Here is a 12,562-nt window from a genome sequence, read left to right as displayed (position 1 = left end):
GGGTTAGGGTTAGGGTTAGGGTTAGGGTTAGGGTTAGGGTTAGGGTTAGGGGAACAAGGTCCCAACTGGAACTTGGAAGTTTTACCCCCCTAGACACCTCCAGGGGCACCTGAGTGACATGCAGGGACCCTGGGAAGGCACCTCAGTACTGAGGAGAGGAGATCAGAGCCATGTTGGCATGCTAGGCCTAAGTACACTTCGCCTCTGTCTAGGGGGCAAACTGCCGTCCAAGTACAAGGTGGTCCTGGGACCACAGCAGTTCTCCCACCGCCTGGAGCTGCCCGGCGGTCAGCACAGCACAGACTTCTATGTGGAAGGCCTTGCTTTCCCTGACGCCGACTTCAAGGGGCTCATTTCCCTCACTATCTCCCTGCTGGACAAATCTAACCCGGTAGGCCTTGTCCTAGGGATAGGGGGTGGGGGAGGGGAGGCAGCCATAGCACCCTGCCTGATGTGACAACCTTTTCCCATCTCTCCCCTCCAGGAGCTTCCCGAGGCCCTGGTGTTCCAAGACAGTGTGACGTTCCGTGTGGCCCCCTGGATCATGACCCCCAACACGCAGCCCCCCCAGGAGGTATACGTATGCAGGTGAAGCTCTAGGGGAGGGGTGTCTGCGTACATTAAGGAGAGCCCTGAATTCTGGGGCGTTGCATTTTCTGGAAATGGGAAAACATACTTCCCGCCCTCAGCCCCTGGAAGCCACGATTGGCTGAGGAGCCTGAGGGACAGATTGTTTGTTATTGTTGTTACCCCCTGTGATGATGAGGTGTAATCTTTGTAAGGTTTTCTGACAATGAAGACTTCCTAAAGTCACTGGCTACTCTGACCAAGAAAGCCAAGTGCAAGCTGACTGTGTGCCCTGAGGAGGAGAATATGGAAGACCAGTGGATGCAGGTACGTGGTCCCATCTGACTGAGGCCAAGGGAGACACACACACACATGCCTTGGGTTCCTGGGGCACAGCTCCAGCTTTGAGGCGGTCCTTCCTGGGATGGACTGAGACGAAGGAGCCTCAGAAGGTCCTAACACTGGAGAGGGGACAGGGGAGGGTCAAGCAGAGAGTTCATCTGATGTAGATAGTGAGTTCCATGTCTGTCCCTAGCTCTCATCAACGGCCAGCATCAAGGCCACTCCTCCGTGTATGCCATCCCTCTGGTGGGACCGTGTCCCTCTCCCTATCCGCTAAGTCCCGCCCTGTTGTCCCACCTCTGCTGTAGGCTGATACCTGGGAAGCTTCACACAGGCCCATCTTCCACCAGGAAATGCCCAGGGTTTCCCCACCCCCACCCCACATAACTGCCAGAGGGTTAGGGCCCTCACTAGATTTATTTCTGACAACGTGTGCACCACCTACAGGGCTGGGTGGGCTGTCTGCTCCTGTGAGATCCAGGAGGCTCCTCCCGCCTGGGCTCAGCAAACAACCTTCCCAAGGAAGCCTCTGCCTATCCGGGTATAATATTGGGAGCACTCAGGGTCCCCATGCCCAGCACCTCTAGTCACCCCAACGCTGGATGCTCACTGTCCTCCAGGATAAGGCTCAAACAGTGCATCCCAGCCACAGCCCTGGGTCCCCCACAGAGTCAGGGCCTCTGTCCTATTCATTTTCCCAGCAGGCTGTGCAGGACACAGGTCTGCCGACAACCTCAGGGCCATTCTCTGGTGTTATGGAGAATTTGATGGGGTGGGTCCACAGCACACCCGACATTGGGTGCCAAGACTGTCACACAGCCGCAGCCTCTCTGTATCTCTCCAGGACGAAATGGAGATTGGTTACATCCAGGCCCCACACAAGACGCTGCCTGTGGTCTTTGACTCCCCGAGGGACAGAGGCCTGAAGGATTTCCCTGTCAAACGAGTCATGGTAGGAACGCTGTAGGCCTGGCCAACACCCAGCCATCCAGTGCCCCCTTCTCAATCCATCTCCCCCCAGGCCACCCATCACCCCTGAGCAGCCTGGTCCTTAAAACTGAGATTCTACTCCAGCAGGACTCCGGGGGTGGTGCTGGCTACCTCAGCTATTACTCTGATAAGATCTGGTTTCTTAGAGCCTCGCCCCACATGAGCTCAGCTGGTCTTTGAGATAACCTTGTGAGGGGCATCTGGGGCTACCTAAGAGTTCTCTTGCCACAAGGTAGGAGTTCCATCTCTTGGGCGTGGTCTGTCCTTTGGGAGCTGCACTGGGACTGTGGTGGGGGTTCAGAATCAGCCAGACTTTTGTCAGTCACAGTCAATCCAGTAGGGACTTTGAAGTGACATATTGGTGAGTCACACATGACTGGCCTGGCAGATGGATGCCAACTCAGCGCAGGTCATCATCATAAATAAAAATAATAGCATGCTTACTGAGCCCACATGCCTTTGGCCATGGGCTGACTTTTCCATGGGCTCTGACTCATTCCGTGTAACAATCTTTGATAGAGATGCTTTCAGTGGATCCATTTCACAGAAGGAGAAACCGAGGCTCAAGAGGGACAACATCAGTCCTCCCATGCTGCCTCTGTCCCATCCAGGGAAGACCCTAGCCTGAACTGGGGCATGGAACCCTCAGACAAAGGAGGAACAAGCCATACAGTCATGCATATTTTGCGCTCCAAGGAGAGGGATATTAGTCCACCCCATGCCAGAGGCTTGGGAGGAAACGTCTGTCTCCTCAACAACTCCTTTTGCTTCTTCCTGGCCAAACCCTGTGCCTTTGGCCAAGCTGTGCTGGCTAATGGTGGAGGAAGTTTATCCAAGACCGTTGCCAAGACTTAGTGCCCCCACTCCCCCACCCTGCCTGCAGTACCTGCATCTTACCACTTAGATATTCCAAAGGCCAACTTCCCTGCTGTGAGCCAGACTCCCAGTGTTCTGTTCTGTAACACAGATCCTCAGCACGGGAATCCCCCTTCTGCCTCATCCCACCTTGGATGGAAGGAGGCAGCAGCAGGTCCTTGGCTGGATACATGCCTCACTCAACTCTTCCTTGTGGAGAGTACCAGAGGGACAGGGAAACTGTCCCCAGAGTGACACAATGACTCCCTGACCCCAGGACCTTGGTACGTGCCGTATGCCATTCCCTCCACCAGGAATGCACTTCCCCATTCTAGCACTAGCTGACTTTCAGCCTTCAGGTCTCAGCATCAATATCCTACCCAGCCTGGCTTCTCCTGATGCTGTCAGACTCACGTCAGTGTCACAGTCTGCTTCTTTGTTGCTGGTAAAACATTCTGCCTAAAAGCAAGTTGGGGAAGATGGGGTTTATTCGGTGTATACTTCCACACCACAGTCTGTCAGTGAGGGAAGTCAAGGCAGGAGCTGACGCAGAGGCCATGGAGAAACGCTGCTTACTGGCTTGTTCTCCATGGCTTGCTCCGCCTGCCTTCGATAGGACCCAGGACCACCACCAGTCCAGGGCTGGCTTTGCAGTGGGCAATCATTAATCAAGAAAATGTTTCAGGGCCTTGCTGGCAGGCTAATCTGATGGAGATGTTTTCTCAGTTGAGATTTCTTTCTCTGGAGATGATCTTGTATCAATCTGACAAAAACTAACAAGCCTTGTGTGCTGGACTCCCTCCCTGCTCATTTCTGGCGGAGTATTTTGTTACATTGTCTCCAGCGCATTTGGTCACTTCTCTTCCCGGCCAGGGTGTGGCGCTGTCCTATTGCTGGATGTGAGCGGCCAGCCTGTGACCTCTGTTCTTTCAGTAAGAGGTTGGGAAATTTCACATCAACAGGCTGTGTGCATCCGAAAGCTCGGAGCTGGGGAGGCAGAATCTGAGGCTGTTCAGGGTTGTGTAGAAAACCTTGTCTTGAAAAAATGAAAGAGAAAATAGAGAAGACAGGAGATGTGACTCTCCCGCTTCTCTTAGTTGTTTTTATTTTTCTTTCTTTTTTTTAATAGACTGTCTTGCTGTGTAGCTCTGTCTGGCCTGAAACTCATAGAAATCCACCTGTCTCTGTCTTCTGAGTGCTGAGACTAAAGGTGTGCGCCACCACACCGGCTTCTCTCCATCTTGAGAGAGCATTTGCTGCTCATACAGAGGACCCAGGCTCAGTTCTTAGCACCACATAATGACCCATAACCTCCTGTGATTCTAGCTCAAGGAGAGACAATGTCCTCTCTGGGGCCCTGTGGACTCCAACACACGTGTGGTGCATATAAACTCACACATAAAATAATAGAAACATAAATAAAATTTTTAAAGATTTATTTTATTTATATGAGTACACTGTAGCTGTTCTCAGATACACCAGAAGAGGGCATCAGATCCCATTACAGATGGTTGTGAGCCACCATGTGGTTGCTGGGAATTGAACTCAGGACCTCTGGAAGAGCAGTCAGTGCTCTTAACTGCTGAGCCATCTGTCCAGCCCCATAAATAAAAAATTCTAAAAGAAATAGAATTGAAACAAAATACTTCCGTTAAAGCTAACCCAATGCTATGGACAGCAAAGTCACTGAGCTGCTGGCCTCGGTGGGACTGTCAGTTTAGAATCTGAGAAATGGGTGATTTAGTAAGTCTCAAGCCAGGGAGGGTGTGTCCTACCTAAGATTATAAAGAGATTAGATCCAGGGGCCAGCCAGAGTGGGAAGAGAGCAGGCCAAATGAGAACAGTGGCCCCTGTGGTCAGGCTCTGTCTGGGTGGCTCTACAAGACCAGGCCAGCAGGATTTTCTGGCCATCCTGAGGGAGGTGAGGGAAAGGTGGCCTCGAGGCTGTCCCCTGGGAAGAGAGCCCCACGGGAAGGCTGTGGGTTGAGGAGAGGAGGACTCCATAGCTCTCAGGGCAAGACGAGTGGGAAGACAGGTGGGCGCCGACATCCGTCTGATGTCTGGTGTCCAGTGTCTGGGGGAGCAGAGGTGACTGGAGCTGTGACGTGGGTGGTGAGATTCCATGAAATAGCAAGGCCACCTGCCGACACTAGGAAATGAAGGAGGCACGGTGGGGCTGCCCTTCCCCCACAGCAAAAGGACCACAGTGGGCAAGCTGCACAAGTCCACCGCAGGCAGTGCCATCCCACACGAGGTGTTTTCTCTTGAGATGCTTCCTATGGGGCCTCAGTGATGGACCTAAGGCCACACTCTGGCAAGTGACATTCTGTGACAAGTGACACTCTGTGACAAGTGACATTCTGTGACAAGTGACTTGGGGCCTCTGGAACGGCAGGAGGACAAACCATTATGTTAAGCCACTGTCTGGTAGTGATTTGCGGCAGCACCCACAAAGCTCGCACTGGGGGTGACCGGTGTATCCTCTAGTGAGGACTAGAGGGATGTAAAGCATCTGTAAAGCCATAAAGCTCATTCTAGGCCAGGGTCAGGATGGGGACATGGTGTGAAGCACGGTGCTAGCCACGGCGGTCACCTGGACCTCTGTCCCTCCTCAGACTGGCTGAAGGAGCCTTGTCTCTGCTCCTCCCCCGTTCCCGACCTCCACAGAGAACAGAAAGAATGCTTTGAGAGTCTGTTGCTCTGTGCAGGAGTTTTCCAAGCAGGTGACACCTGCTAGGGACCCAGCAAGCCCCCATCACTTCTAAGAGCCACTGACTCAGTCCAACATCCCTTCCACACTGCAGAATCATAAGCTTCCTCTCTGGTACCCACAGAACTCCCTCCTGTGACCACCAGGGGTGCAGCCACCATTTCCACCCAGGGACGATCGTTTCTCCCCTTGTATCCTTCTCCCATCTTAGGGTCCAAATTTTGGCTATGTCACCCGAAAGCTTTATACAGCAGAGGTCACTGGGCTGGATGCCTTTGGGAACCTGGAGGTGAGTCCCCCGGTCACTGTCAGAGGGAAGGAATACCCACTGGGCAGGATTCTCATCGGGAGCAGCGGTTACTCCAGGTAAGGAGAAAAACATGGGGGTGGCCAGGACCCATGTGCTGGGGTAGGGGACAGTGACAAAGGTCACAGTAAGGCCTCTGCTATGTCCTGCAAACCTAGGAGGTCAGCAAACATTGAGAGGCATCCACACAGAGGGTAAGGAATCTCCAGAGCCTGCTTCTGCCTACTTATATGCCTTCAGTCAATGACTGTTTACTGAGCACCTACTGTGTGCCAGAAGCTGGGGTTAGAGCACAGAGTGTGACAGACAAGAGAAAGCAATTGAGTAAGATAAAAGAGAACACAGAAGAGGTGTCCTGGCATAGGAAAGAACATGAACAAATGTCCTGAGGCAGGAATGGAGGCCAGGGTGGCTGGGGCAAAATGAGGAAGGAGGAGGAGGAAGAGAAGGAAGAGGAAGTAGAGGAAAAAGAGGAAAAGGAGGAGGAGGAGGGGGAAGAAGAAGTAGAGGAGGAGGAGGGGAAGAAAAGGAGAGAGAAGGAAGAGGAGGTAGAGGAGGAGGGGAAAAAGAGGAAGAGGAAATAGAGGAGGAGGGGGTAGAGGAGGAGGGGAAAGCTGAGGAGGTAGAAGAGGAAGAAGAGGAGGAGGAAGAGGAGAGAGGGAAGAGGAAGAGGGGGAAGAGGAGGGAGAGAGAGAGGAAGAGGAAAAGCCAACATGTGTAAGAAGGCCACCCAGAGGAGGCTCAGGGAAGCGAAGGGGTGTGCTCCTGAGACCACACAACAGACCTGACATGAGCTCTGAGGCTCATGCTTCTCCATCACACAGGCGTCTAGGCCGAGTTAGCAGACAGCACTTTCTGTGGTTCGACACTGATCCTATGTACCTCAGTGGCCGTGCCTCAGTTTCCCCACACCCAAAAGGAAGCTGCAGTGACAAAGCCTAAATTGTTCAGATGTCAGTACCATGATAACCCAGGCTCCATGGTCCCTCCCTTAGGTGGGAGAAGCCTAAAGTCCTCTGCCAGGCCACCAACCCCAGACACCTCCCCACGGCCACGCCTATTACGGCAACTTTTCCTAGGGCAATGGAAATAACGTTCTGTTCTCCCAGACAGGATCTTGAGAACTGACCAAAATAATCATTCTTCCAAGGTCCCGCTCGGGGGTGGATTGGGCTTACACTGAGTATGGGTGAGGGTCATTTACAGGCGGGTGGGTGACTGTGAAGCACCATGAAGTCTCACCCGAACATAGATGACCCCCCTTCAGTCAGCCTTCTCCTACACGGCTACACTCTAACACAGTGGTTCTCAGCCTTCCTAACCCTGGGACACTTCAAATACAGTTCCTCATGTTGTGGTAACCCCTGATCATAAAGTTATTTTTGTTGCTACTTTATAATTTTGCTACTCTTATGAATCATAATGGTAATATCAATACCTGTGTCTTCTGATGGTCTTAGGTGATCCCTGCGAAAGCCATTCAACGCCTAGGGGGTTGCGACCCACAGGTTGAGAACCACTGCTCTAGCATGGAGTTCTCGGGACATTTGCATGTGACAATACACCATTAGGGCAGAATCGAAGCTGGAAGGGATGCAGGCAGGAGCTAGAATCTCACAGGAGGGTCCAGCAACCCTCCCCAGTCCCTCCTATGATGGGAGGTCAACAGGTCAGATCTCGAGGCCGCTTAGGAGTTGTCACTGTGTCTTTTGGTGATGTTAACGGCTGTCATAACTTCGTATCCCTGTGAGAGCAGCAGCGAGAGCCGGGACATGCACCAGGCCCTGCAGGACTTCCTGGGCGCCCAGCAGGTGCAGGCCCCTGTGAGGCTCTTCTCCGATTGGCTATTTGTGGGTCACGTGGATGAGTTCTTGAGCTTCGTCCCAGCACCCGACAGGCAGGTGTGTGACCCTTCTGCCAGGGTTTAGAAGCCAGCCCTCCCTCTCTGTGGGGGTAGGAAGGTGATAGAAGGGGCCCCGGGTGGGTGGCTAAGCAGCTCCCTGACTCCAGCGTTTCCCAGCAGGGCTTTCGGCTGCTGCTGTCCAGCCCCAGAGCTTGCTTCCAGCTGTTTCAGGAGCTGCAGAGCCAGGGCCACGGGGAGGTGCCACTGCTGGAAGGACTCAAGAGTAAGTTGACCATGGCTGGCGTCCTGTGTGGGCAGCTTCTGCCGTCTGCCGGCTCCACTGCTCCCTGAGATCCTATAGGGAACAGAGGGTTGTGTACCTACTATGTGCGGGGCACCATGCTCAGCGCTGGGCCCCAAGCTCCCTAAGAGCTACCAAGACAACTAAAGGTGCCTTTGGGATACCTGAGTCAGAGGCCGCAGGGGAGGCGAGGGAAGGGGGAGAGTGAGGGAGTTGGAGGTGGTGAGGTGACAGATAAGGAAAATATTGCACACAGGCAACTATGAAGACCCAGAGGCAGCCGTGACCGATCTGAATGAGTGAAGTCCATGGGGTGGAAAATTTTCAGTAAATTCAATAGGCAAGGGTCGGGGTCAGAGGCTAAGGGCTCTCGGGGGCTCAAGAGTCTCTCTAAATATGTTTAAGCAAACCAGCACCCCACTCTCCGCCCCCACTCTTCTTGCTTTCTTTTCTTTCCTCTGTGTTGGTAAAAGTGGAAGTTTGGGGTCTCCCGCATGCCAGAGAATTACTTTGTCACTGAGGTCACTCCCCCCACCCCCCCAGCCTCCTCCTCTCCGAATAGGATCTGGATCTGTGGCTCGGGATGTAGCTCAAATGGTAGTGTGCTTGCCAGGATTGTCCCCAGGTTCTATCCTTTGCACCCATAAACTGGATATGGTGATGCATACCTCTAAGCCCAGCACTCAGGAGGTTGGGGACCAGGAATTCAAGGTCATCCTTAGCTACATAACAAATCTGAGGCTAGCCTGAGCTACATGAGAACCTGTTTTAAAAGTAAATATAGGGACTGCAGAGATGGCTCATCCGTTAAGAGCTCTTGTCATTCTTGCAGAGGGCCTGAGTTTGGGTCCCACCACTCACATACATGGTGGCTCTCAACCACCTGTAACTCTGGTTCCAGGGGATCCGACGCCTTCTTCTGACCTCCTCAGACACCAGGCACATGTGTGGTGCACAAATATATATACACATTAAAAATTAAAATAAGAGGGGCCGAAGAGATGGCTCAGGGGTTAAAAGCACTCAGTGTTCTTCCAGAAGACCCAGGTTCAATTCCCAGTACCCACATGGCAGCTTACAATTGTCTATAACTCCAGTTCCTGGGGATGTGGCACCATCACTGTTATACATGCAGGCCAATCACCAACACACATAAAATAAAAGTAAACCTAAAAAATAAAAATAATAATTAATAAGTAGGCTCTGAGACCAAGGACTAGAGCTTTGGGATTGGGGGAAAAAACACAGACCACCAGGAGCTCCCGAGTTCTAAGCTACTCCTGAGCCAGGGGTCTAATCAGGCTACGTCACTCCCGAGCAGACCTGAGGCTCCTCCACCTGAACAGCCTTCCTCAAACAGTTCCCCTTTCCAGGTGGCCATTGTCACCTCCCGGGGACATTGACATAGCAGTCTTGTTGATTGGTGCCAAGGCCACCACAGCTGTGTAGCTGGATCAAGGGCTGGCACAGGAATGGGGTTTGTTGGCCTAGTTGGTTGACTCTGCCAGGATCCTGTCTCAGTCAGCAGCTTGTCTTCTCTGCTGCTCCGGGCTTTGTCCTGTTTGAAGCTGCAGGCTCCTCTGTTCGATGGTCACCTTTCTCATCCCCGGTCACATGAGGTTCAGTGGGGTCACTCAGCTGGCCCTACTGGTTTGACTCTGTGCCAGTCCCGGAGCTGGTGGGTGCTAAGGATTATCATTAAAGACAACATTTCTCAAACCCCTTCTCCAAAACCAACAGAATGCCTTTGGAGATGGGGGCCTTTGGGGGAGCCAGTGAATCTTGAAACAGAATATATCCATTAAAGGAATGGAGGCACTGGAGGGTAGCCTGCTTTCTGAGTTGGGGCCATCTTTTTCTCTCTTTCTCCACAACAGGGAAAAAGCAGACAATCAACGACATTCTGTCCAGCCAGAAACTAAGAGACCAGAATGCCTATGTGGAGGTACTCAGCCTAGGTCCCTGGCTACATATGTGGGGGTGCATGGTGGGGGGTAGGGCTCTCGGGCCTGTTCACAATGCTACCAGCCCAGGATAGGAAGCCCAGGCACTGGCAGAGCGCAGGAGGGGAGTGTATGAGGTCCCTGGGAGCCTGAACCCCAGTTCTTACCACTGATCCCTGTTGCTGTTCCACACTATCTCCTCCCCTAATGCACCCCCTTGGGCTCTCTACCAGAGCTGTATTGACTGGAACCGTGAGGTGCTAAAGCGGGAGCTGGGCCTGGCAGAGGGTGACATCATCGACATCCCGCAGCTCTTCAGGCTTGTGTGGCACTCCAAGGAGAACCCGAAGGCCGAGGCCTTCTTCCCAAACATGGTAAGGAGGTGACAGCCACCACCCAACTTCCTCTGATGACTTCCTAACCCGCAGCACACAGCCAGGCCAGGCCTAAGGCAGGTCCAGGTGGCTCTTCCGTGTACCCTTTGAGGCTCACATAGCCCTCTCGGCACCCAGAGCCTCTTCTGAACCTCACACTATGTCAGGAATGTTCTTTCTCATGGCCTTCCTTTCCAGAGGCAGGAAGAAGAAGTTAGGTCTCCAACACAAAAACACACAGCAAGCGAGAGATGGCAAAGCCAGGGTCTGGTTTCAGAACCAACTCAACCCTGCTGTTTCTTGACCCTCATACAGGGTTCAGGGACCAGCAGACACGGGCCATAGACAAAGTGTTCTGCGGTGCCATTCACTGCCAGGAAGGGAGCTCATGTGGAACAGGACCCAAAGCGGGGCCAGATTTGACCTTTGTTACTTAAGTATGACTGCCACGTGTGTCTTCCCAACTCCCACTGCCTTTTTTAACCAGCCTTCTCCAAAGAACGCCGGAATACAGGGTGGAGAACTACCTAGGTGTAAGAGGTTGGCCATGTTTCTCAATACAGTCATTCCCAAAGTGGGCTCCCCAGAGCTCTGGGGTTCCCAGGCAGCAGCTCCAATCTGGCCATTGGGGTGTCTCTTCCATGTGTTGAAGACTCTGTTGAGTAGGAAAACCTGTCTCCATCTCTCCCTGAATGTACATAGTCCCCCCTGAGGCCCAGGGATCACCGTTCTCTGTGCTGTGGCTTCTCAGTGAGCTTAGATAGCACATGGCCCTCTTCCCATACAGCGCCTCTTAGAGGCAGAGACAGTGTAAGTGTGTGCCCACCTCATGACAGGGGGAGGCAGGAGAGGCTGGAGTTCAGGGTCAGCCTTGGCTACATAGTAGATTTGAGGTCGGTGTGCGCTACAGGAGACAAAGTCACCAAAACAAGATGTGTGGGCTAGAGGGATGGCTAAGCAGTCGGAGCCCTGGCTGCTCTTCTCAAGGACCCCAGTTCGATTCCTAGCACTCACATTGAATGGCCCTCCAACCACCCACAACCTCAGTCTAGAGATCTACCCGTGTCCCCTGGATTCCTTTAGACACCTGCATGCACCTGGCAGACACAGGAGTCTACGTAAAACTCAAGGGTGGGGTACGGCCAGGGAGCCCAGTGGCTAAGAACACTTGCTGTGTAACCCTAAGGGCCAGAGTTCGGATCCCAGCACCCCCATAACGAGGTGGGTGTCACCCACATGCCTGTAAATCACTGCTCTGAGGGACACAGGGACAGAAAAACACCTGGGGTTTGTAGGCTTCTAGCCTAGTTGGGAAAAAGCAAGTTCAGGGAGAGAGATGGGGGCTTTAAAGGAATACACGGGAGAGTAGCAGAAGGGGACACAAGAGGCCTTCCTTGGCTCTGGGTGCATCCACCCAGCAAGACACACACAAACACTGTGAGGAGGGAGGGGTGGGGGAGGGGAGAAGGAGAAGGAGGGGAGAAGGAATGAGAGGAAGAGTGAGGAAGGGGGATGGGGAGGAGAAAGAGGGGGAAAGAGGGAGAGAAAGAGAGAGAGAGGGAGGGAGGGAGGGAGATGAAAAGGGAATAAAGAAACAGCCTTAGTCTACTAGACCTGTGGGTCCTACACTAGCGGCTGTTTCCTCTGATCCGCCCCCTCACTTCCGGTCCTTCACCTTCCCGCAGGTGAACATGCTGGTCCTCGGCAAGCACCTGGGCATCCCCAAGCCCTTCGGGCCCATCATCAATGGTCGCTGTTGCCTGGAGGAGAAGGTGCGCTCCCTGCTGGAGCCGCTGGGTCTGCACTGCACGTTCATCAACGACTTCTACGCCTACCACCTGTACCACGGGGAGGTTCACTGTGGCACCAACGTGCGCAGGAAGCCCTTCGCCTTCAAGTGGTGGCACATGGTACCCTGAGCCACCACCCCCGCAGCCTCCCTCGAGGACTGTCCTGGCCAGAGGTGGCTGGCTCCCTGCAGTGAGGTGCAGCAAAGGCAGCCGCCCCTCCCTGCTGTGCCGCGCTTGCTTCACCCACATCTGGCTCCTGTCCCATCTCTGTGTGTCCTAAAATGGTCCTTGCGTAGCAAGCTCAGTTCTGCTTAGAGATGCTGCAATAAAAACACGGGTTTGTATCTTTGTTTTACCGTCGAGTTTCACACACACACACACACACAGCCCCATCCTTTGTAAAGCACATTGGAATCAATTTCAAAGCACAAAGGAGCTTTGACTATGGCTGGGAGCTTTTGACTTATTTACTCTGATCTCTCTCGATCTCTCTCTCTCTCTCTCTCTCTCTCTCTCTCTCTCTCTCTCTCTCTCTCTCTC

General features: G+C 53.2%; 1 protein-coding gene across 2 annotated transcripts in view; it reads left to right on the top strand.

The window, feature by feature from the left end:
• Padi4 (peptidyl arginine deiminase 4) overlaps positions 1-12,366 on the top strand; it is a 28,153-nt gene extending 15,787 nt beyond the window's left edge. The window contains exons 7-16 of one of the 2 annotated variants that reach the window (XM_028753973.1): positions 213-391; positions 485-588; positions 783-894; positions 1,754-1,861; positions 5,676-5,830; positions 7,528-7,672; positions 7,795-7,897; positions 9,793-9,860; positions 10,092-10,232; positions 11,918-12,366. In XM_028753973.1, coding sequence (XP_028609806.1) covers positions 213-391; positions 485-588; positions 783-894; positions 1,754-1,861; positions 5,676-5,830; positions 7,528-7,672; positions 7,795-7,897; positions 9,793-9,860; positions 10,092-10,232; positions 11,918-12,151 — 1,349 coding nt within the window. In that variant the 3' untranslated portion in view covers positions 12,152-12,366. Of the gene's footprint in view, positions 1-212; positions 392-484; positions 589-782; positions 895-1,753; positions 1,862-5,675; positions 5,831-7,527; positions 7,673-7,791; positions 7,898-9,792; positions 9,861-10,091; positions 10,233-11,917 lie in introns of both variants that reach the window. The other variant, XM_028753972.1, reaches the window with a different exon arrangement.
• The last annotated feature ends 196 nt before the right edge of the window (positions 12,367-12,562 follow it).

Source organism: Grammomys surdaster, unplaced genomic scaffold (genome assembly GCF_004785775.1).
Source record: "Grammomys surdaster isolate TR1022 unplaced genomic scaffold, NIH_TR_1.0 125977, whole genome shotgun sequence".
Lineage (NCBI taxonomy): Eukaryota > Metazoa > Chordata > Mammalia > Rodentia > Muridae > Grammomys > Grammomys surdaster.
The sequence above is the reverse complement of the archived record's forward strand: the minus strand, read 5'-3'. Positions and strand labels throughout refer to the sequence as shown.